Here is a 26313-nt window from a genome sequence, read left to right as displayed (position 1 = left end):
TCTGCACTTTTACTGAAAGAAATATAAGCCGCAATAAAAAATCACGAACCGGAAATTTTTATGGGTAGTTCAGCAGGTAAACAAATCGAGTTTTTCTTTGCTTAGAAAAAAAATAAACATTTTAGTATATAGAAATTTCGACTCATAAAAAAAATGGTTATGTAACGTAATTTATTTATTCTCTCTCTTTTGGCTCAGGCCTATCGGTCCATAAAGCCATAATTAATTTATTGTATTGCATTACAATCAAAATTAATGTATTTTCAGTATTATCAACTATACGCCAACTAGGGTAACAGAGGTATTTTGGCCCACTTTAGGATCGATTTTATTTTGGCCCACTTTGAATAAATATCCAACAAATGTTGCAATTTCTTTGAAAAACCCTTCCGCAATGGGTAATTTAATGTGATTAGCTTCAAATTAATACAACATCGGTTACTTAACATCGATGAAATCCGATAAAATTGATAGAGTTTGTTAGGTGGGCCAAAATATATGAAGTGGCCAAAATACCTCTGTTACCCTAGACATAACAAATAGGTTCAAAATTCATTGAATGGTTTATAACAATACATCGAAATCGTTTATAAGTGTGATTTTAATAATGGATCTGTAACAACGAATAATTTTCGAATAAAATTCGAATGAAATTCGGCTATTGCCCTTCATATCAACAAATAAGGTGAAGTTTTAAGTTTTGGAATGTTTCTCGCATTTGTTACAAGTGGAAATAATAAATATAACATAAAATTACACGCAGATGAACAGAAATGAACATATCAGAGTGGAACAGAAAGAGAAATTAAGGGTATATTCAATAGTGTTTTAGTTCTAGATGCGTAATTTTTGTCAGTTACAAAATTTAAATCTGGATTTTATAACAAGAAAAACTGGCAGCCCCAGCAGTGTTTTACTCGTGTTTCAAATATACAAAAAATAGAACGGCATCGTAGACCAGTTTTAAATTTGACAGAAGAATTGGTCGAATAAATAAAACTTGAACGGCTTGCTGGGGACACGTTTGTTCGAGTTTCTGTTCTATTATAGATCTTCCATATACAATTTTAAACTGCTGAATTTGCTATAAAAGTTACTCAACTATTCATTCTTCAGCGTTTTTAAAACATTTTAATTTAGTTTTTGAATTTAAGTGTTGTCATAGACATCATATTAATAAGATATCCAACTCTCACATTTCCCGAACAAATCATTGGCAACATCCTTTTTTGCGAGCATGGTGCCCTCAGGTGAGTCCGCATTGAATCTCTTGCATATAAGTAGAGGAGAGAAATGTCAAACTCGTGCGTGCCAAAATAGCAACACTGCGCACCCATACAACTGACATGATATGTTGAATGTGATGCCGTGCGATGGTGTTGCAGAACTGAAGATTGATTTCGCTCCAAGCTGACAGGGTCTGATGCTGTGCTTCCTATACACAACCAACATGGAATCAAATCCGGGCGGCAGGAACAATGGAGACCGGTAAGTTTGAACAATGGACGGATCGGGTACGAAAGCTAATGATTGCGTTTGGAATAAGAAGCGAAGCGAAGTTCTATTTCCAACCCCGAATATTGGACCAGAGTTTTTCTGGTCCCAAGAGGAAATGAACTAAAGGTTATAATCTCTATAATCGAAACGAATCGAAAATACTAGCACGCTATCGGGGTGACGTCGGCTCGATAATGCGCTGTTTTGGTGTCTCTTCACTCTTTTGCACCAGCGAACGAATATAAACGTCAAAGCTTTTAGGTTGAGCCCTCAACGCGGGGCTCAACGTAATCGGTATACTTTCAAATGGCTGGTGCTCACATACCGATGTCAGATGGGTGGTTGAGCCGGATGATGTAAATGGTGCAGAATCGGTGAATGACGGCCCAATCGCAGCGCTACGATCGGTCATATGCGGTTCGACAACGTTCACTGGGAAATGACGTGAGTCGCCTGTCTTTTATGCAAAAAAGTCGGAGATGAAATATACTTATTTGCCAACCATCTGAATTGTTGATTGGTTCCGACTTACCAACACATGCACGTACCGACAGGGGTTGCCACATTTAAATCTGCATTTTTCAGAAGATCTTCTGAATTCTGTAAATCTGTATTGGGAGCTCAAAAACCTGTATTGAAAATCTGTATATAGAAGTGATAAGAAATCGAAGCACAACGGAATGAAAAAGTCTTCAGAACCCAAATTTAAAGAAACCAAAACTTTTCTTAGTCTGAATTTTATGATTTTACAGTTGAAAAAACGCGAGTTGTTTTTGCGTTGGAGCCTCTCGAAATAATGATTTGATGAAAAACTTTCAAAATCTAATCTGAAAGTGAAGCTTAATCTGATTGATCAATTGGCAATCTTTCTTCTTTACTACCTTACGTTATGGCCGAGGCCATCATCTTTTCATCTTACCAGAAGCAATTTTTAAAAGCATAAGCAATTACACTATAGTTGTAAATAAAAAAAAAGCATAAACAAATCTTTATTAGCAGATAGAACATCTGTGTTTACTGTCCTTAACATACTCTTTTATATTTAGTTTTATCCTCTTTTTAGAATTAACACACAATCAGGATAATGTTTTCACTTTGAAAAAAATAGTCAATACCATTATTTATACATTTTAACTTGATCTCTATTCAATTTTTAATCCACGCTATCAAAAATCTGTACAAATCTGTATTGTTTGCCAAAAATCTGTAATCTGCATATACAGAATCTTGGTCACAAATTTATCTGAAAAATCTGTAAAATGCAGATTAATCTGTATATTTGGCAACCCTGCCGACAGCTCGATTAAAGCCGGACAGGATAACGACGCATGTCGGGTCGCTCTGATCGCCACAGTGCGAACAGACCTTTAAAGACATCACGTTCAGGTTTTTTATCAATATATGAGTCGGAACGGAATCGGATCCATATAGGAATAGTGAAGAACTTCAAACCAAATTTAGAACGATTTAAAAAGGTTCTATTCCGTTACGGCTCAGATGATCGAAAAACTGAACAAGAATGGGGCCTTTTGACTAGCAACCGGTTGTTGATTCTAAATCAGAATCTAGTTGGAAATCATAATGAATTTCTTATCAAATTTCGGACGATTCAATTGGGTTCATTCCCGTTTAGACTCAAATTTACTAGAAACTGATCGTTAATGGAGGGCCTTAATGCCACCATACACATTCAATTTTACAGACAGTTTTCCGTCAACTTGTGTCGATACGGGATTGTACGGAAATTCATTACGATTTACAACTAGATTCTGATTCAGATTGACTAGAAATCGGTTGTTACACTTGAAACAGAATCCATTCAGAAATCATAATGAGCTTCATCTCAAATTTTTGACGATTTATTTAATGGGTTCAATTCGGTTTCGAGTCAGTTTGACGAAAAACTATGCACAAAACTAAACGTGAATGGGCAAAGCGCCCCGATTTTCAAGAGATAAGCTTCTATCAGATCCTGTCAGCTTGGAGCGAAATCAATCTTCAGTTCAGCAACGCCATCGCACGGCATCACTTTCAACGTATTATGTCAATTAGATGGGTGCGCGGTGCTGCTATTTTGGTGCGCATTTGACATTTGACATTTCTCTCCCCTACTTTTTTATACGAGATTCGATGCGGACTCGCCTGAGGGCGCAATGCTCGCAAAAAAGGATGTTGCCAATGATTTGTTCGGGAAATGTGAAAGCTGTGGATATCTTGTTAATATGATGTCTTCCTTTCTATGCTTACTGGAAAAAGGGACGCAAATTAGGTAAATTAGTTCCAGTGGGATTTTCTCTGCTCCGATATTGAAACAAAATATATTAAATAAAAATCAAATTTCCTGGAAAGACGCAAAACATATCATCTCTCACAGCACGGAATGCTTTCTTTTTCATTCTAATAAGTACTCAACATTATTTTATAAAATGACAGTTTATTACACGCTTCTGTGTTCGACTGAACAATTTTATCCGTACATTTTCAAACACGCACATTTGTTTTTTCACATTACTATTTTTTCTTTCCTGTCACAGCTGAGTTAAAATAAAATGCGATCATTAGGTTTGTGGTTGTTTGGTTTAATATATGTATACCGAGTACTTTAATTCAGTTCCCTACTACTACGAAGTGCAACAATATGGAAACGCGGTAGTAGTTGATTTATATTCCTTTTCAATTCTACTAAACTGCTTCTACCGGTATATAGTGCTAACTATCAACATTTCAGAATGGTTTTTCATCTGGTAATAATACATTGATTATCTGACTCATTCCGTTTAGATTTGAATTAGTTTTTATATTTGTGTTATATCGGAAAATTGGTGCTAACGGAAATTCCAGTTATGTACTATATTTGCTTATTTTTTTTTGTATCCTAAACAAACATTTAATGTTGGTTCGTGATGCCCTACAGAGTTCAGTAATATATGTTTATTTTTAGCTACCACTTGCAAAGCTTTATTGTGGAAAGTCTTTTCTTTCCGTTAAATGTGAGTAGCACTCCAACTGCCATCATATCCGTTCTTGTAATCGATTCATTTTCTTTGTTGCATTAACATTAATTTATAACAGATTATTTACAAAGTTAGAGAATCGTGAAACGAGTGAACCCTCTCCTCTCCGTTTTCCCAAACAGTGTTCTCCTGTTTTTCGCAAGCATTTTAGTTTCTGTAACTAAAATCAGATTTTTTTATAGATTAGAGTAAAATTTTGAATGTTTTTCAATGGACATAAATGCATTAAAACGTTCACTAAAACGTTCTAGTAGAGGTAGAGCAATTAACACAAGGGAGAAATTAGTCAAATTTCGAATGCTTGCAATAAAATGAATAAAGTTTGTTATAGACTGAATGCTGTAAATCAAAGCGAATCTATCTATCTACGGGAGAAAATTGCATTTGACCATCATATACGTAGGATCTACCCGATTAAGCTCTCGTGAGTAATAAATATTATCGATATACATTTCCAGAACTCAGCCCGACTGGTCCTAAGAATTATGATTAGCAATTCTTATGTTTGACTCTACAGGCCGACGAAAACCGTAAGTCATTTAGTGGATAGCAGGAAAACTGTTTCGACTGAAAGAAAAACTGAAATTCGGTTGGTACTTCGCTAAATTTGGCACTGTTGCATATTCTGGTAGTTCAGTATTTTTTTTAATGGGATGGGAAGTTTCTCTAAAAGATTTTTCTCTCTCTCTCACTCTCAGGTTAATCCGTTTGATACTAGTGCAGGTTTACTTCATTGGAGCATAGAAATTGATACTGTAGATTGCCTATTTCTTTCAACGAACTGAACGAAACTGTATTTAATGTAAAAATAGTCAAAAGAAAACGAAACAATACTCACTTCTTGATAACAAGGTAGAGCATGAACAAAGACATAACAAAATTCATTACTTTGAAAATGTTTTTTTTTTCGGATGTAAATTTTTTCCAGTCAAAGTCAAAGAGCTGAGAGTTTGGGTGAAAATATCCACCAACCAATTTCCAACATTGATTGAACTCGGCAATAGGACGGATTTATCTTCGGAAAATTGAATACGGAAATCAGAATTGTCGTTGGAAATTAAATCCAGAATTAAAATTCGCAAAACTATAGTCTCTTATAGTTCGGTGGTATCTACCCGAAGGTAGAATTTTTGGCATTCACTTTTCTAGCTGAAACGAGTTGAACGCTGACAAACAGAACAGGAACACTCAATCGAGCAACTTCGAAATCGTTTTAAGGAAATTCCTATAAGTCCCCCAGTTGTACCAACGAGAAAATTATCCTTTATGTAAAATTTTGGTGGGCTCCCTGGTGTTACGTGTAGGTGTGCTTGCTAGGTTAGATGTGCATTTCAAAGGTCCTCTAGATTATTTCGAAAAAGTTGGAAGAATTAGTCGTAAAAGTCGTACCGGTTTATTCATTCGTCTAGCTTCAACTAATATCAGTTATATTCTGTACAGAACAATTGTCGTTTCCGATAAATTAGTGGGTTTCATCACATATAATGTTTTATATATAAATCTTTTCTATATAATTAACTACGATCATTCAAAACAAAGTCAACCCGTTCGCGTTAGGGTTGTATTTTTCATCATACACAAAAAAAGACTTTTCTTGCAGTTTACCACCTCACGCGCACACAGCAAATTACAGTCAAACTGGCTAGTTTTTTTTCTTCTTGTTTTTAAATAGTAAGGAATCGCTCCCTCCAAACAATCGAGGAAGATCTTGGTCACGAATGTCTACCCACACCCACGCACACACACACTCAATTCGCATCAAATACAAGCTCACGCATACTCCGGACCACCCGGCAGACTGTGGCAAAAGTTAATTATTAACTATTCTGTCGGTGTCGAATAGTCGCTGGTCGTAGTAGGAATAGTAGTGGTGTTTGTGGCGGTGTAGTGTGCGCCGGGATAGATTTAAGGTGAGCTAGAGGTAGCTGCCGCTCGGAATAGAGCATTATGTCCCTTGACGGGCAGAGGATGTGCCTCCGTGTTGAAGACCCATTCGTCCAGTGGCAACAGGGAATCGTCCGAGAAAAGAAGGTAAAGGTACTGGAAAGGAAAAAATAAAAATGATTATTTCACTGTCAAATCACGGTGACGGACGCTACCTTAAGTGTTTCCGCCAGGAAGAAACTTTGTTGTACGTCGTCCTTTTGTGGATCTGTCAGATAAACGTTTTTCAACCCGGTAAAACCGTTTGGTGTTCTACAGTGATTTTCCAGTGCCTAAAATACAAAATTGAAAATTAATACCGACTTCATTTAAAGCATCATACAATGATATAACTACCTGCACGGCATCCCATCCCCAGTCACGATACTTCTGATCGTGCGTCAATCTCCACATGACGAAGTAACTCTCGAATGTTTCCGGCCGTAGAATGTAGTATTTCTCCCCCGTTTTGAGTGCTTTGGCTTCAACTCCGTCGTTGAAACGGAATGCTTCTGGTCCCAATCTAGTGTATGTTCGGACGTAACTTTCGTGGCAAGTATTGGTGATACCTTCTCCGATTTCCATGTACTTGTCCGAGTACTGGTTCGACAGCGTTGTTGCACCGAGACCGAATAGACCCCCTTAGAAAAAAAATTAATCCAGCGATCCTTAATCCTGTCTATGCAAAACAGAGTCACGACTTACCTGCAAAACAAGCCAAGTGATCCATCTTGTGTTCCAACCGTTCAAACTTCAAGTCTGAAACGTACGTCAACCCTCCGGGACTGGTCCTGATCATGTGCTGAATAATGGCCTGCATCGCATCGTCAAACATTTCGCGAGCTTCATTGTCCTCGTGGCCCGACTGGATCCACGCCTTTAGCAGATACTCGTAGAAACTGTCCCCGAGGGCACCGAGAGACATATGCTGTTGGCCCCATTTGCCCGTTTTCGGGTTCAGATAGTTCGGGTATAGTCCCTTGGGTTTTTCGATGTCCTTCAGCACCGAACGAATTGCCTGGACCCGTTCCCGGTAGACAGAATTGCCTGTTACGTCACTCAGGTAGGAGAACTCCAGGTGCAGTGTGCCGAACTCGGACAGGATGCTACTGCCACCGCTGGCCCAGCCGTAGTTTTTGCTGATCTGTCGTGAAGAAAGCAATAAACGGTCAATAGTTTATAAAAGATGGCGCGTAGAATTGATTCTGGGACTGAAAAATACACGTCTTTAATGGATCTGGAAATCTATCGAACTCGTTGAATTTTATGAATAAGCAAAAGTTCGTGAAAAAAGTGAACCGATTCAAGTTGATATTGAATTTTGAGTGTAAATGTGTGCTATTTCAAATGCTTCGATTCTAAGGATGTGTAACTGTACTCATATTTCTTCCCTATATTTTAGTCCATTTGCTACAGCGAGATCTACTGTCTTTATTCAATACATTGGAATATGCCATTTGAGTCAATTTGATTCCTAGTGAAACAGAATAGCTCTCTGAACTAGTTTTAAATACGAATCAGAAGAACAACCAACCTCCGTCAACGGAACGGAATAATCCGACAAGATTAGGTAAAAAAAATCTTTATCGAAACTTTCCCACGTATCAGACATTTAAAATGTTCCGTAGCGACGTTGTGTGAATTTTTCAGAAGAATAGCATACAACTAATACTACACTGAGCAAAATACCATAGTAACCGTAGCCTGTTTTCCATTGTCATTTCAACTATACGCTTAAATAGTAGCAACAATCATGATATATGACTATTCACCATCTGTATTGTATAAATTACTAGACAACAAAGACTACGACTTGACTAAACTATTTGTATTTATGACTTTTCTGGCATGGTTATCCTGACAATGGTAGTCATCTCAAATATAAGAACAAATAATTAAAATCACAATTTCTAGTAAGGTGAAATTGCTCTCGAGCCTTGCTATATATGAGGAGCTAAATAGTTATCGCTACCATGTAAATATGTACACAGTATAATAATGTTACCATAGATACATGGTTTAAATGGAATTATGAAGTTTGAAAACACTATTCATGTAGTCCATATCAACAGAATTTATGTAGTAAGCACATTATCGTATAGTGTTTTTTAACCGACTATGTTTTTCATTTGTGCTGACTATACAAATTGTCAATAAACGGATATACTTTGTTATTGTCACATAAAGTTACAATACAGCAGACAATTTCGTAACACATCAGTGATTGATTTGAAAAAAAAAATGTATATTGTGACTTATATTGTGCAATTTGGAAGTTCTTGCAATTCTTGGATTCAATGAAACTATTTTGTTGTTCTTGTTCTAGAATTCAAATTAATAAAACTTTTTAACATTAGCTCATGTTTTGCTGATCTTCAGCATTGTTGAATCAACCACTGCCTTCAGTTTCGAAATAACTAGAAGTGAAATGTCAAAAATACCATGGCTCTGGTTATAGCGATAACCACAATGTAAATAAAGATTCGGTCATGATTAGCCTAACCATCTCAATCGTATTAGTTATTCATACAATATACTGTTTGTACTGTTACCCTATAGTAACTGTTACCATAATATTTTTCTGAGTGTACGTTCACACCTGCAGAAAACAACATGTTTTAACGTAAATAATATAAAGTTAAAACCAAACTGTTCACACTTTGATTTGGGTTATACGCATGACATATTGTTTGTTATTGAGTTTGTTTAGAAACAAATTGCAAAAACGTCTACCACGCAGAAATTAAGAACTTGTGTTGTATTTTCATCCCTCTTCAAAAGTTGCGGTTGATCTTTACTTTTTGGGTTCCAGAAATTTCATAGTTTGCAATACTTCGGATTAGGAAAATCTACAGAAAAAAATAAAGACTGCATTTCCGGCTTCAAGAAGCGTGATTTTCCTCAATGTCTCAGAGCAATTGGAATTACTATTAAGTAAATCGCTTTCTTCTGCGTATAAAAAAATCTTTTTTGATCATATGTTGGTTTTGAATATTTATTTCACGTTAATTTCCAACATTTCGAAGATTTATTGCATCGAAATGTTAATTATTCAGGCGAAATGAATATTTCTAATCAACAAAAGACCAAAAGTGATAATACAAAAAAACAAAAACGGTTGTACCCAGCCCGGTGGCAACAATAAGGTGCTCCAGCTAAGTGCTATCGTAACCAACATCTCAGTCCATCGGGGCCATCAAAGCTAGCAAGTCAGTGAGAGCAAAGTAAACAAAATGAAGTAAAATACAACACTTAATTGATTGTGAAAATCAGTATTACAATTTGGCAGCGCACGTTTCATAACGATATCACATTTATAATCAAACTAAATATCACAGATATTTAGCAACAACGAACTTATATACTTCTTCGTTGTTTTCGTCTTTGCGGAAAAGATGATGGTCACGAAAACATGGCGGCCTAGCAGGGACTTGGTTGTACCAGTTTCCAGTTTTATTTCATTATGATTACATGGCTACTCTGATGGAAAAGAGTTCCAACAACAGCTTGTCAATTGACACAGTCGAAAAATGACGGCAAATGCTTGCAGGGTTGTGCTTGACTGACAATTATATCATGTTATTTAGGGAAAACATGTTTTAATGTGACATTTCTGAAATCAGAGTGAAAATTTTTTTTTAACTCGTAGTGTGAACATAGTATAAGAGCATTCTCAGCTGCTCGAATTGTTATATGGTAGATGAATAATGGAACTAGAACTAAAACGAAAATATCGTCAGCAAAGCTGTTTTAGTTTTAGTTTAGATATTCAAACAATTTTAATGGCGGCTCTTTCTTTAATGGTGCCCACTGTAATCTACTGTTATATAAGCCTTCCAATGTACGCATGTTTGTATACTTGGTACAGTTCGTGATCCATGCGCCTGCGTCATTCTCCATTCTCTTCTTTACCGCCGTGTATTGAGCGTAGCATTTTTCACTCAAAGACACCGGGTACTCGACTATCTGTTTCCTTCAACGACCATTTCTCGTGGACGTACAGGGCAACAGGCCTGCAAGCTACGGAATTTCTGTTGGTTACGGAATCCGTAGATAGCTCTATATTAGTAGCTGCAACACGCTTTTTTACCTCGTGGCTAATATCATTATCGCATTTCACTAGTGTTCCAAGATATATGAGCTCGTCAACAACCTCGTATCGTACCCCATCAATCTCCAGCTCGGACCATACACCGTTTCGGCTGCCCCGTTCTCTATCTGCTACTCAATGCTTTATCTTGGTAGAGTTTATCGTCAACCCTATTCTCGAAGCTTATCTCTTGAATGGCACAAAAGCCTCTTCCACATCTCTACGATTCACACCAATAATATCAATGTCGTCCGCAAAACCAACAATCATGCGAGGCTTATAGATGAATGGCCGATTGATCCATCCTGTATTCCATTTTTAGTTTTTGTTGGTGTAGTTTTATTTTATCTCGGTATACCGCCATAACCAGGGCTGCAATACCTAGTCTCGTGATAGCTGACAAGCCCGCTTCGGGTCGGATGCTGTTTCGAGCCGCCCATAATATGGGGAACAATTGCTCGTTTTCCCATAACGACCATAACTCTTTACCGGCGTTGGTTGACCGATTTTCACTAAGGTTGCTTGCACTGCAGTCGGAGGTAAATGACCGCATAGAGGGGATCTCGTGCGATTTATGCGACATGGAAGAAGGTTGTCTTCAACACTTAGGAAAATCGTGTGATAAGTGTCAGAATTGTTGTAGTTGGAACAGATAGGAGGATTTTGTTATCGTTCCGGAACGTAGTGGAACGTTTTAAAAGATCACGGCGAATAGTCAAGTAGGTCGCAGTAGTGTTTCCAACGTATAACAAATTTGAAATTTACACAGGATTTTTAAAAAAATTTGTTCGAGCCTGTATATCTGTTATCTGTGATCAGAATAAAACAAAAAGAAACTTGTCATTTCAAGCAACAGCAAAACAAAAATATAGTATGAAGTGAATGCTGCACCCAAAATTGTGGTGGCACCCCGTATCGATCGTGGTGTCATTTGCAAGTGTTCGCCACGCTGAATGAGTTAATTCTACACACGGTTTATATGTGAGCCTGTATATCTGTTTTCTCGGATTTGACTAAAAAAAAGTATTCAGATTGATTATTATTAACCGTTGTGCACTCGAAAAAAAAAACACCTTTAACCACCCGAATGGGTACCCGGGTACCCATTTTTTTAAATCGCTGTAAGTTGAGCATTTTTCAACCGATTGAAGTAATTTTAGCACTGTTGGATTCAGGAACTTAAGCTCTTTGGGATTGGTACCCATAAAGATGGACATGGTGCTCCTGGTTCCCAGGAACCCGGATATCCTAAATGAGTTCCGACATCGAGGCATTTATACACGGATTTCACGTATTTTTGTAATCTTATCTAAGAATTGCTATATGAAATCAAGTGCTATGCTGAGTTGTTATGTTTATATATTTCAGGGGGCATCCGTTATGTACGTAACATAAAATTTTGAATTTTTCTACCACTCCTTTCCCCCTTTGTCGAGCATTTCTCAATCTTTCCACCATGTATTGTCACGTATTTTTGAAACCTCTCCCCCCTAAACGCGTGACGTACTTTATGTATGTTCCCTTATATACTTCACTTTCTTATCTTCAGTTTGAAAATTATTATGTACTTCAGGCCTATTGCGAGGAGCACGCAATACAATTTTTAATTCTGGCAACAAACATTTCGAAACATCACGAAGTTACTTCCCAAACAGTTTCGTTCTCATTTATATTTCCTTTTTTTCGTTCTCTGAGAGTAAGTCCAGAATAGGCCAACTACCCTTTAGATGACGTCATTTTTCTACAAAAGGTTCATTTTGGTACGGCCTTTCTCAAATAGCTGGTTTGGAAAAGTTTCAAATTAGTAAATGACATTTATGGTGGAAAACACAAGTGTCGGAACATTCTACGGAAATCCGGATTAACGGGAACCAGAAGAACCTACTACAGCAATATACACGGCCATCGAAAAGTGGATAAATTTCTGAATTTACCCGTACTGAAAAAATTCAAATCGGATGGAATTTGCCTTAGTTACAAGCATTTTTATTTGTGGGTACCCGGGTACCCATTCGGGTGTTTACGTAATAAAAAAAATTTGAGCCCCCCCATTCGACCCCCCTTACTGTAAAATGAAAAGTCAAAGCATGAGAAGTTACGGTCCAACTAGTTCTTGGAATTGACCGAATTGCAGAATCTTAGTTTAAACCTAACTCAGAAATTTCTTATTTTGAAATTCGAAAAGGTACCCGGGTACCCATTCGAGTGCATAAGGGTTAATAAAAATGTTTAGTTTCTATAAAATTTTAAGAAAAATTTCAGTATTTATCCCTTAAAAATTGTGATAAGAAAGTGTAGATGAGTTGATTGGAATACGATACTCGGCTCTCCGAGTATCGGATTATTTTTACAAAATTTGAACGAAATCTGCAAGTTATTTACATAAATATATAAAAAAAACTGTTTTACTGCTTCAAGTAATGTAATGATGTCTTTCTCATATTACTCATAATCCTTTGTATATAACAGCAGGATTAATCAAAACATTATAAATTGAAAAAGTTCGGGAGCCTATTTTAAAGATTTCTTTTGTATAGTATTTTAACAGTAAGCTCCTTGTCAAAAATCTTGACCACTGTTACTGGTTACCGGAACGGGAAACTGTAGGCAAGTGCAATCGAATTCGGTTCGTTTAACAATCGACTAATAAAGGATGATTTTTTTGCTGGTATCTTTTTGGCCACACTGTTTTTGACAGATCACTTGTGAATCGTGTCTTGTGTCATTGTTCAACTTGTTCAGTTTGTTCTATAATTTAATCATGAATGGGCGCTAGCGAAGTTGGAGCAAGATTCACTTTTGTATCGAAAAATTGTGTTCAGCGACGAAGCTCATTTTTGGTTGAATGGGTACTTTAACAAGCAAAGTTACCGCATCTGGAGTGAAAACAAGCTAGAAGCATTTTAAGACCTACGAATACATCCCCAAAAAGTCACTGTTTGGTGTGCATTATAAACCGGTGGCATTATTCGTGAAATACCGGCCGATATATTGGAGATAGTGATGGACTTTGCGCATGGGCCCTTAAAAAGCGGAGCCGCGACCAACATTGGCATGAAATTCGTGAAGAAAATCGACGAACGCAAACCACAGGTACAAATTGCTTGCCAGACCAACACCTTCTGCCCAAACTTTTCCATCGCCACTGTGGTGTCAGCGTCGTCCAGGTCCTGGTACACCGATTTCGTACAATATTGCGGTCCGGGAAGCGCTCGAGAGTCTTCCTTGGCGTAGGTTTCGTCGTCGATCAGGATGCATCCGTCTTTATTCTGTAGAATCCGGTTATACAGTTTTCGCGCTCTTGTTTTGGCCTGAACTTGCTGTACCAGGGACTTTTTCGGCACCTTCTGTTTCTTGTACGTTTTCAGGGAGTTCCTAACTTTGATCCGTCTCAGTCGGTGTTGAACAGTCGTTCGCACCGCACGCGTATAGCTCTTGGCTCCTGGAATTTTTTTCTGGCTACCTAGAGTTTCATTGATTCAAGGCTTCAGTCTTTTTCAAGGCTACCTGAATCACTAACTAAGTGAATAAGTGATACAAAGAGTGATATTAGAGTGACTAAGAAATTAATCAGCCTTTTTTAAGGCTAGCTAGGAGTCTAATCGAAGACTAATTTAGCCTAGTTAATTTAATTTAAAATTTCATTAATTTCAAAAATGCCTGCGTCCAACCGGAAAGGCAACAAGCCTAAGGCTAAAAATAATTCAATACGGAATAAATCACAATCCGTTATTCAACATTTTTCTAATAACATTCACGATCTTATAGAATCTGAATGTAAAAATAAAAGACAACGGACGGATTTCCCTTCCGTTGATCCTATGCCGTCTAACAATATTTACGAGATTCTTCCTGAATCCGATTGTAGCGACATAGAAGAAAATTCTTCAAAAATTCCCAAAATGGACGCTTGTCGTTCTGGGAAGAAACATCAATCTATGCCACCAGTGACGGTGATGATTTCTGACTTCAAAGCATTCCGGATTGAGCTTTCTACTTTTCTCCCGGAAATAAAAGTCTCATTTTAAATCGGACGAAGAGGAGAATGTCGAGTCTTGGTTGATGGATTGGAAGATTACGAACTTCTTATTCGATATTTGTCCGAGAAACTTCATAAATTTTATTCATATGATATAAAATCAGACAGACCCTTCAAGGCTGTCTTGAAAAGCTTATCAAGTGATCAAAGTACTGATGAAATTAAAAATGAACTAAAAAAATTGCTTGGTTTTGCCCCTTCCCAAGTAATACCTATGAAAAAAAAGATCGAATGGTACTTCTAAACCACGCTCTGGAATTTCCCATGAACTTTACCTAATACACTTCAATCGAAGTGACGTAAACAATTTGAAAACTTTAGAAAAAGTACGTTTCATTGCTCACATTAAATTTCATTGGGAACATTATAAACGGCATAAATAAACTCAACGCAATGTCGTCGTTGCCAAAGCTTCGGCCATGAAACCAAAAATTGTCATATGCATATACGGTGTTTGAATTGTGGCATTCGAAAGACGTTTGTCCAATGAATGAAACCACTGATAAATTTTCATGTTCAAATTGCAATGGAAATCATAAATCCAATTATTTGAAATGTCCTGTCAGGGAAAAAATTTTAAACGCTCGTTCGCTTCGACAACAAGTCAAATCAACGACCTTAAATTTACAGAACATACCTGAAAATCAAAAAACCGTTACAAATGCCACGCCTAATTTTTCTAAGGCACTGATTTCTTCGAAACAAAAAACAGGTACGCCTGCCAATTCGTCTTCTAACGAAAACAATTTATTGACAGGTAGATCGACCTCGTCATCATCTTCTTCTAATGTCAGTTATGCTGGTATATTAGGTAGAAATCTATCACCTATTTCTTCTAATGTAAATAATCAAAACACAGGACCGCCTTGCAGTTCTTCTTCTAACGAAAACAATTTATTAATAGGTAGACCGGCCAAATCATCTTCTTCTAATGGCAGTCTACCTACAAATATTCCTTCAATGCCATTCACTTCTTTAAATGAAGTTGATTTAGGCGATATAACTGAAAATAAAATGATCTACCTACAAGATCAACTTTTTCAAATGATCATCCAAATGAATTCGACTTCATCACTTTTTGAAGCATTTCAAATCGGATGGAAATTTGCAAATAATATTATAATGAATTTAAAATTTAACAGTGATGTTAAATAATTATTTGAATATTTTAAATTGGAATGCTCGATCTTTGAAATCGAGTGAAGATGAATTTTATAATTTTCTCAAAGTTCACAAAATTCATATTGCCATTGTGACAGAAACTTTTCTTAAACCAAATGTAAAATTGAAAAGTAATCCACATTATGTGGTTCATCGATTTGACAGGTTTACTGGAATGGGTGGTGGAGTTGCCATTTTTGTCCAACGGCAAATTAAACATCGAATTTTACCTTCTTTCAATACTAAAGTTATTGAAAGCTTGGGAATCGAAGTTGAAACCATTCATGGAATTTATTTCATCGCTGGAGCATATTTGCCATTCCAATGCACCGGCGAACAATTAAATTTCTTTAAAGGCGATTTGCAAAAACTTACAAGATATCGATCGAAATTTTTCGTAATAGGGGACTTAAATGCTAAGCATGTCCAGTGGAATTGTAGGCAAAATAACAGTAATGGTAAAATACTTCATAATCAACTCTCAGCTGGTTACTTCACAGTTCTTCATCCCAGTAATCCGACTTGTTTTTCTTCCGTGAAAACCCCGTCTACAATTGATCTGGTTCTAACGGATCAGAGTCACATTTGTAGTGAACCGATTACACATGCTGACTTTGACTCAGATCATCTTCCTGTAACATTCAGACTTTCCAACGAAGCTATAATTAATCCAATTAGTTCTATATTCAACTATCATAGAGCTAATTGGTTGGATTACAGATCTCACATTGAAAATCATGTGGATCATGAAACTATTTTAGAAAATTCTGCGGACATCGACACAGCAATTGATAATTTGAATCATTATATTATCGAAGCTAGAAATCTTTCAGTTCCCAAAGCTCAAACTAAATTAAATTCTCCTATCATCGATGACAATCTTCAACTGCTCATTCGGTTGAAGAATGTTCGTCGACGACAATATCAACGTTCTCGTGATCCTGCTATGAAAAACATAGTTAAGGATTTACAAAAAGAAATTAAACATAGATTTACTCTTTTGCGTAATGAAAATTTCGCTAAAGAAGTTGAACAAATTAAATCATATTCTAAACCTTTCTGGAAACTTTCTAAGGTTCTTAAGAAACCTCAGAAACCAATTCCTGCTCTCAAGGAAGGAAATCAAATACTTCTTACAAATGGTGAAAAAGCTCAAAAACTTGCTCAGCAGTTCGAGAGTGTCCACAATTTTAATTTAAACGTTGTGAGTCCTATTGAAAATGAAGTCTCACTGAAATATGATCATATTTCAACCAAAGTGTTATCACACGATGACATTATTGAGACGAATTGAAATTAAATTAAATTAAATTAAATTAAATTAAATTAAATCAATTATTAGGAAACTCAAAAACATGAAGGCTCCTGGTAATGATGGAATTTTTAATATTCTTATTAAAAATCTTCCCCTGGTGCAAATTTTCAACAAGTGTTTTTCATTAGCTTACTTCCCAAAAAGATGGAAAAACGCTAAAGTAATTCCTGTCCTAAAACCTGATAAAAACCCAGCAGAAACATCAAGTTATCGCCCAATTAGCTTACTTTCTTCTATCAGTAAACTTTTTGAAAAAATTATCTTGTTGAGAATGATGACTCATATAAATGAGAATTCAATTTTTTTACCAGAGCAGTTTGGATTTCGTCATGAACATTCAACTACTCATCAACTTGTCAGAGTAACGAACATGATAAAATCAAATAAATCTTCTGGGTTATCCACTGGAGTTGCTTTTCTAGACATAGAAAAAGCATTCGACAGTGTTTGGCACAAAGGTTTAATAGCAAAAATTTCTGATTTCCAGTTTCCTATTTATTTGATCAAAATGATTCAAAATTATTTAACTGATCGTACTCTTCAGGTTAGCTATCAGAATTGTAAATCTGAATTGCTACCCGTACGAGCCGGTGTTCCGCAGGGTTCGAGTGTAGCTCCAATCTTGTATAATATTTTCACTTCTGATCTTCCAAATCTACCCGTTGGTTGTCAGAAATCGCTATTCTGTGACGACACAAGTCTGTTAGCCACAGGTAGAAATCTAAGAGTGATCTGCAGTCGCCTACAAAGAAGTTTAAATATTTTCAGTGATTATCTGTCAAAATGGAAAATTAAACTAAATGCAGCAAAAACGCAATTAATTATCTTTCCTCACAAGCCAAGAGCTTCTTTTCTTAAACCAAACAATAATCACATTCTCAAATTGAATGGCTTAGAATTGACATGGTCTGATCAAGCTAAATACTTAGGTTTAACGTATGACAAAAAACTCACTTTCAAGGATCACATTGAAGGAATCCAGGCAAAGTGTAATAAATATATTAAATGTTTATATCCTCTTATAAACAGAAATTCTAAGCTCTGTCTAAAAAACAAATTGTTAATTCATAAACAAATTTTCAGACCAGCCATGCTTTATGCAGTACCAATTTGGTCAAGTTTTTGTTCCACCAGGAAGAAAACGCTTCAAAGGATTCAGAATAAAATTCTGAAAATGATTTTGAAGTGTCCTCCCTGGTTTAGTACAAATGAGTTACACAGACTCACAAATATAGAACCATTAGATGTAATGTCACATAATATTATAAGCAAATTCCGACAAAAATCGATGCAATCTTCAATTGAATCGATTCGCTCTCTGTATTAGTTAGTAAGTTAGTATATAAGTTCCTTTTCCCCATTACACAATACAAGTAGGTTTAGAATTTTCCCTACACAAAAATCTCAGAATTGCGGAAGCAAATGATGTCTTCATGGTAATAACCAAATCATATATATATATATATATATATATATATATATATATATATATATATATATATATATATATATATATATATATATATATATATATATATATATATATATATATATATATATATATATATATATATATATATATATATATATATATATATATATATATATATATATATATATATATATATATATATATATATATATATATATATATATATATATATATATATATATATATATACACTGAAGTCTTTTTTTATGCGAATTTACGTACCGCATAAAAAAAAACCGCATAACTCTGAAAATTCGCCTAAAAAAACCGCATAACTCTGAAACTTCGCATAAAAAAAGACCGCAGAAGGGCAAACCGCATAACTCTGAAAATTCGCATAAAAAAAACCGCGTAACTCTGAAACTTCGCATAAAAAAAAACCGCATAACTCTGAAAATTCGCATAAAAAAAGTCGCGTAAAAAAAAACCGCATAAAAAAATACCTCAGTGTGTATATATATATATATATATATATATATATATATATATATATATATATATATATATATATATATATATATATATATATATATATATATATATATATATATATATATATATATATATATATATATATATATATATATATATATATATATATATATATATATATATATATATATATATATATATATATATATATATATATATAACAGGGCTGAAAAGTCACCACTTGTGGCTGAACACCCAATTTAAATCTTAATAATTTAATTTTAACTCATATTCCAATAAATAGTTATTTAAAAAAAAAAAAAAAACTTTGATCCGTTGAATCATCCCGATGCTGGTGTTGAACTGCTTGGCCAAATCCCGCAACTACTTTTAAGTCCCGGCCGGGCTGGCTGGAACCCGTTTTCCTACCGGATCGGGGCAAATCCTTCATGGAAAGGGACCGAACTTCTCGATAATATTTTTGACACTAGTGTGGTGCACGTTCACCCGTTTTGCAATTTCGTTGTACGTGACACCACTTTATGAGCACCAAGTGTGCAGAATTTTTTTTCGCGTTTCCGGATCAATTCGACTCATCAATGAAACGATAAACCGTAAAGAAACCAATCGATTGCGCAGCTGTTATTGACATGTAATCAAACATGTCACCGCAAAACACGCTGCAAAAAATTAAGCCATTTCAGAGTAATAACTGTTTCAATGTTGCTAACTACTTATCGATACACTCCTTACTAGCATAATCCGATATGTAACTGTCCCGCATTGACGCAACTACGTATTCGAGTGCTTGGTTCTCCATACATGGCTGAGTCTGTGTATACGGAGCTAAAAACAAAGGATATTCTATCGTTTCACACCCAATGTGATAAGGAGCTATAGTCAGAAGCGTTCATCATTCTTCCTGGAGTGAATGAATCCTTTCTGTATTGACCTTAAAGAAAATTTAGCAGATTGTTTGACATCCTTTATGGGGTGCCAAATTTACTTCTGCTCGTACATACTGCGAATCGTTCTGCATTGTTCCGGGAACGCTTTTGTAAAATCTCTAAATCTTCTCGGGGGTTGGAGGTTTATAAAACGTGCTTTTTGGCACCTGCAGATCGTTCAGCATCCTTTCGGGGATGCAGAACGATTTATTTCTTTATGTTTTGTGTTGTTTTTCCACCTCACCCACTTCACAATTCCCTCCCATGTCCCTTTTATCCTTCCCTTCCCATCAGGAAATTGATGAGAAGTTACAGCAAGGTACAAATCTCCAAATAACTGGGGGAATGTGCCACTTGAGCCAATTAGTTCTGATTCCTGATTCCTGCATCGTTACTTTTAATAACCATTTGAAATTTTCAAAACTCCACATCACGCTTTATTTCAGGACCTAGCAGTTGGATTTCGATTAAATTAAATGACATATGGAAAAATGAAGCCTTTCATTTGAATATAAGATTTTGAAATAGACCAAGCAATATCTTAGAAATCGATGTGAGTTCCGTTCCGATGTTTTTAACCACTTTTTCCGGTTTAATCCAAAATGATTATTCTCTTGAATATTATTTTTCAGATTGATTAATGATTCTTAGGAAGAAGTTCCCAACATAACTTTTTACATCAAAGCACCGGGTTGGCGATTCAATGCATAGGGTGCTGGTCTTACAAGCCAATCGTCGTGTGTTCGAGTCCCGACATGGATGTATTATTAGAGTCAGTAGGATAGCAGTACTAGCCATGCAATCTGTTAAAAATCACCCTTTATAATTGATTATTGGAACAGTTTTGAGCCCAATTTAGAAGAATTTCTACGTTTTTTTTTGCACCTTCGTTTCAAGTTATGGTTTCAAATTCGCCTGTTATTTCGGAACGGCAACTTGAATCGACAAAAAAATATGGGAAATTTTCCACGAAACAATATTTCATTCATTTGAATTAAAAAATCGTGTGAAAATCGATTAAGATTCGATGAGATGTCGAAGTAAGCTCCACTTTAGAGTTTTTTGGTTATTATTTATGGCACTTCCGAAATCGGGAAAAACAAAAAGTTTTCATAAGATCTTTCTTTAGAATTTTAAATAGAGGAAATCAATTCAGCCGATCTACAAGATGTTCATTTTTACACAGTTTCGGAACCGGAAGTCGGATCCAAATAAAATTCAAGACCTTTGTATGGAAGCATAGGACCTTTCATATGATACCAAGATTGTAAAAATCGGTTACGGCAAATTTAAAACTATTTGTCATACACACTTTGTATGACACTTACTGATTTCGACGAACTGATTCGAGTGGTATAGTGGGTGTAAGCAGTTCTGTTCTTGCAGCAATTATAGCTATAAGCAGTTTAAATCAATAGTACTATGGCAGTGTTTTGCAATCGAAAGTACTGCCATTATTCTTATATGTCAACGTCGAACGTTTATGTTGCCAAAAACGAACCGTGCCAAAATCATGCAGCGCTCGAAACTCCTACTAACGGGATAGGGAGGAAAAGCCGCGTTTACTAATCAATATCACCGGAACTTGTTTGATAGATATTCCAACAAAGTACCTAAGCTTGAGAATCTATTTTGTTTTAACAAGACAAAACTGCATAGCAAAACCAATAGCGGTTTGGCTGACAAAAAGACCTTTTGTTCGCAACTGATCTGATTAAAATCGACCCAAATCTCTGAGATAGTTGAACTGAATCGATTGGTATATAATCTCCCGGGCCTCGGAAAAAAATTTCCAAAGTTGGAGCGAATTCTTTACCTAATTTTTATATATAAATAAGAGGCAAAACTCTAGGGATGCGGTTGATGATGGTTTAAAACGTACTTCCCTCCCGTCTACCAATGAAGCTAACCGATGTTTTCCGTTGAACTAAGATGAGTATTTAATTACACGGTTGATGGTTTGATGATAAGCTCTAAAATGTACAATCGGTCAACTATGCTCTCAATGAAATAGTGCCTAGTAGAAACTACATGTGGAAAAAAGTGATTATTAGAAATTGAAAGTAGAAACACGGTGCTTACTAACCTTGTAGAACAGATTGACAAAAAATATTTCTACATGGCTGATTACCCGCTCGAGCAAGGTTTGGGGCTGGGTTAGTATCATAGTACCATCAATTACCACAAAACACAGACAAATAGACGAACGGAATTGGGAACATTTTGTACACATCATCGTACAGAGTGTTTTGTAAACACGAATGCATTGCCACAGTCCAGACCGAATTCGTAGGTAAGAAAGAAGAGAGTTGATAGTTGAAAGTTCCACCACACTGTTTTTGGGTATAAGTCAAGAGCATCTAATCTGTACCTATGTACATGGAGACTATTCCGTGGGTGGGAACTAAGGAAATGTCTGAAAACTACGCAAGATGGTCGAGGTGGCGTTGCGATCTAAGGAGCGATCAATTTGCGGGCATGCATTTGTTTTTAAAAGTATTAAGAAGACATGACATGGCTACTGAGGTGCTATTTTGTAATTAGTCAGATTCATTGAAAGAAAAATAATCATGATCTGATTTGGTATGGGATTCTTTTGAAACTAGAATTGATTGTTATGTGATGGAAATTATTAAATAGAAATTTATGATAATCTAGAATCCCATCCAATGACCACAATTGACGCACCAACAACTTACCCCGTTGTTTACGTTGACTAGAGCGTACGGGATTCCGGTTGGAGTCTGAAATGCCGGCAGCAGTTTATCCGCGACGTATTTGGCCTTCTCCAGGAACAACCGATCGCCGGTAAATGCGTAGCATGTCAGGAATCCTCCGATAAATCGGATGTTCGTTTCGAACACCGAAAGGTCGATGCCGACTCCGTCCAGCGTAAATTTTCGCTCGATCCAGTCGCGTCCCTCGTCGAACTCCTTGTGCAAACCCATCAGGTACAACGTATCGAGACCGTCCACGATGGTCGCTCCGAGATCGAACGCCCCGAATATGCTGCCGGAGTGGCCCCGTTTGCTGATCGGTTTCAGCTCGTTCTTGCCCCAGGCGTACAGTTTGTAGCTGTCCCAGGCGTGTATCATCATCTGTCAGGAGAGAATAAATGAAAACAAAGAATTAGCACGAAACTAGCGAATTTCCTTTTTGTTGAGTTGATGATTAAGGTTGTACTTGAGGTGTGATTTAGAATCAGTGCAAAATAAACGAAGATCTTTGCAGTACCTAATGAAACATGATCAGAACGGTATTGAACATAAGTCAATTGTTGATACAATCCGAATTTACTAAAATTTGCCAACAATTTGCTATAAGACAGGTCCAATTTAGACAGAATTGAGAAACAATGATGCGACCGTCAATCGTGACGGCACCCAACTTTCAGACTATTTTCAAACCTATTACTTGATATTCCAACCAAACTGACGAAATTTGTTTGATCGTGATATCGCCGTCAGTGACCCGATCTTTACCACGCAAGGTAACAACATCGGTAACGGTTGGCTTGATCACATCACACAGAACTTACGTCGCTACCGAGCGTGTTAAAATTTAGTTTAAAATAATGCGATTTGTTTGAGTGAAAAGCAAAGTCAGGGTCCGATACGGAACTTGTCAATTGACACAATGACGCTAAAATGAAATGTAGAGGCGCTGCTTGTTTAGAGATGATACTTTCAGCAAGAGCTGTCAAATCGGTAGGAAAATTATAGGACAGGACCTGACAATTGTTAATCCACTTCGAGAACCAGTTTCGGATCAGCTCGTGATTGGTTAAAATTGACATAAGCAAGTACAAGGTTGTTGAAATTAATATTATTGCACAGTAGTAGAAAAAGTGTTGCCAGTATCGTCGGTAACAATATAGTTTGATATTGGATATATTCGGCCTCCTGTCACGACGCCATCTTGATGAGATCAAAATCGGAACTTTAAAATCAGCTGATTGCAACGTAAACAAACAAACAGTAATGTATTTGTTTAACGCGATTACCTTGTTTAGTGCACGAAAATTAGTGAATTTTGTGTCGACTCTCTCACAATAACTTGTCGGTTTAACTAAAATACAGCAAACAGTGTTTTAGGACATAAGGTGGAGATAATTTTCACAATTTGAGAGTCGCGATGAGTCGCAAAACATCGCAGTGTTTGGAGCTCGAAACGCGAGGGGCTCAACGTAATCGGTATACTTTCAAATGGCTGGTGCTCACATACCGGTGTCAGATGGCTATATATATTTTTAATTTCAATAGGATTTAAGTTCAATTTTTTTTCAAGTCCTGTCATTCGTCATCTAACACTCGATGTGGATAGACGAATAACCTACTACGACTAATTTCGATTTTGTTTTATTTTTTATTCGCAGTTGTCTACCTACCCAAGCTATGGGTAAAAACCGCCATAGATCCGAGAAGGATCCAAAGGATGCTAAGCGTCTGAAGCCAAGTGATGTACAGGTAAACGACCGTTTGCTGAGTAAAAACCAATATGCTGATCTGCCAGTTGATGTCGAAGAGGAACTGCAGAAGAAGGAAAAAATGCCGCCTTTCTACCTGAAGGGCTTCCCACCAACTCTACGCTCGGATTTCAACACACTGATCAGCAAAGGACTACAGGCAACAATCCGTTTATGTACTGAAGGCTACAAAATAACTGTTCCGGCTTTGAACCACTACAAAGGAGTGGAATGTTATCTGAAGCAGACAAAAGCGGAATACTTCACACACGATATTGCCGCCAACAAACCTATGAAGGTTGTACTTCGAGGACTACCCGACATGATGGAAGCCGAACTAAAGCAGGCACTGTCGGAGGCTGGACTAAAGCCTTTGATGGTGTTCAAAATGAAGCGACATAATACGGACAAAAAGTTTAGAGATCAACTGTACCTGATTCATCTGGAGAAGGGCTCCATCACCATGAGTCAACTGAAAACGATTAAATCGTTATTTCACATAATCATCGAATGGCAAAAGTATAAACCGGTACATCGGGATGTCACACAGTGCACGAACTGTTTGAACTACGGTCATGGAGCGAGGAATTGCCACATGAAAAGTCGGTGCGGGAAATGTGCCGAATCACACAATACCAACGATTGCTTACTAGATGATATCGCTGTAAAATGTGTGAACTGTGATGGCGACCATCCATCTACTAGCAAATCGTGTCCCAAACGTGCTGAGTTCACAAAAATTCGACAACAGGCGTCCCGTAAACAATCAACGCGCAAGAATGTTCCACAGAAGGATGAAATTAATTTCCCACGGCTCCCACCGAAGAGGGATATTCCGGATTTGCCGCCACTTCCTCGCAGCAACCCAAAAGATTCAACCGCTGGATCACAAAAAGAATCTTCTTCAAAAATCCCTCCTGGATGGGGCAATAATCAACCACAAGCAAAGGATGACTGTGGTGATTTATTTTCTGCTGAACAACTGATCGTCATTTTTGAAACAATGACAACAAAACTACGAAACTGCAGAACGCGGTTAGAGCAAATCAACGCCTTAGGCAAATTCATCATCGAATATGCAATATAATGAGTTGGTTATAGTAAATTGGAATGCTTGCTCACTCAGGAGCAAAACTGCTGAATTGTCCGACTTTCTTCAAGAGAAGAATGCCGATATTGCTATTTTAACTGAAACTCATCTTAAACCTGAAATTTCTATTTTTATTTCCAATTACAGGATTCACAGGCTCGACAGGACAACTACCAGAAGAGGGGGAGTTGCCATTGCCATTAAACGATCCATTCAGCATAGGCTTATGTCAGCCTTTAAATTACAACTAATAGAAGCCATCGGAATTGAGATTACAACGACGATAGGACCCATCATCATCATTGCAGCGTACTGCCCCAAACAAACCAATCTTCGAGATGCTACGTGTGCATCATTGAAGCGAGATCTGGCTATGCTCACTCGACGACAGAACAAATTCATCATTGCTGGGGACCTGAACGCACGGCATGAGCTGTGGGGAAACAGAAGACAGAATCGAAACGGATTCGTACTTGCCGAAGATTACGAAGCTGGACAATACAACATCTTCGCTCCGGATCAACCAACGCGACTTTCCAGATCGGGAGTTCATTCCATTTTGGATATATTCATCAGCAACATCGCCATAGACAGCTCTCCGGTTGTCTTCAACGAGCTCTCTTCCGACCACTTTCCAGTAATATTGACGTTGGGATCTTCACCAGAAACAGTGCCTTTTCAACCACGGAGGAACTATTATCGCACCGATTGGGTCCAATTTCAACAAATCGCCGACCAACATATTAATATCGATCTGCCACTTGATTCCCCGATGGAAATCGATGCGGCCCTATCTTCCTTCCAGCATTCAATCACAGTCGCTCGTGATAGGACGGTTCCAGTACAAC

General features: G+C 36.9%; 1 protein-coding gene across 10 annotated transcripts in view; it reads right to left on the bottom strand.

Moving 5' to 3' along the window:
* Nucleotides 1-3911: 3911 nt before the first annotated feature.
* LOC131425553 (mannosyl-oligosaccharide alpha-1,2-mannosidase IA) overlaps nucleotides 3912-26313 on the bottom strand; it is a 103756-nt gene continuing 81354 nt past the window's right edge. For 8 of the 10 annotated variants that reach the window (XM_058587519.1, XM_058587521.1, XM_058587522.1 and 5 more), the window contains exons 3-8: nucleotides 22610-23008; nucleotides 21997-22062; nucleotides 7140-7578; nucleotides 6792-7075; nucleotides 6611-6727; nucleotides 3912-6551 (exon numbers count right to left, since the gene is read on the bottom strand). In XM_058587519.1, coding sequence (XP_058443502.1) covers nucleotides 6417-6551; nucleotides 6611-6727; nucleotides 6792-7075; nucleotides 7140-7578; nucleotides 21997-22062; nucleotides 22610-23008 — 1440 coding nt within the window. In that variant the 3' untranslated portion in view covers nucleotides 3912-6416. The remainder of the gene's footprint in view (nucleotides 6552-6610; nucleotides 6728-6791; nucleotides 7076-7139; nucleotides 7579-21996; nucleotides 22063-22609; nucleotides 23009-26313) is intronic. The other 2 variants (XM_058587525.1, XM_058587527.1) reach the window with 1 other exon arrangement.

This window comes from Malaya genurostris, chromosome 1 (assembly GCF_030247185.1).
Source record: "Malaya genurostris strain Urasoe2022 chromosome 1, Malgen_1.1, whole genome shotgun sequence".
Taxonomy (NCBI): domain Eukaryota; kingdom Metazoa; phylum Arthropoda; class Insecta; order Diptera; family Culicidae; genus Malaya; species Malaya genurostris.
The sequence above is the reverse complement of the archived record's forward strand: the minus strand, read 5'-3'. Positions and strand labels throughout refer to the sequence as shown.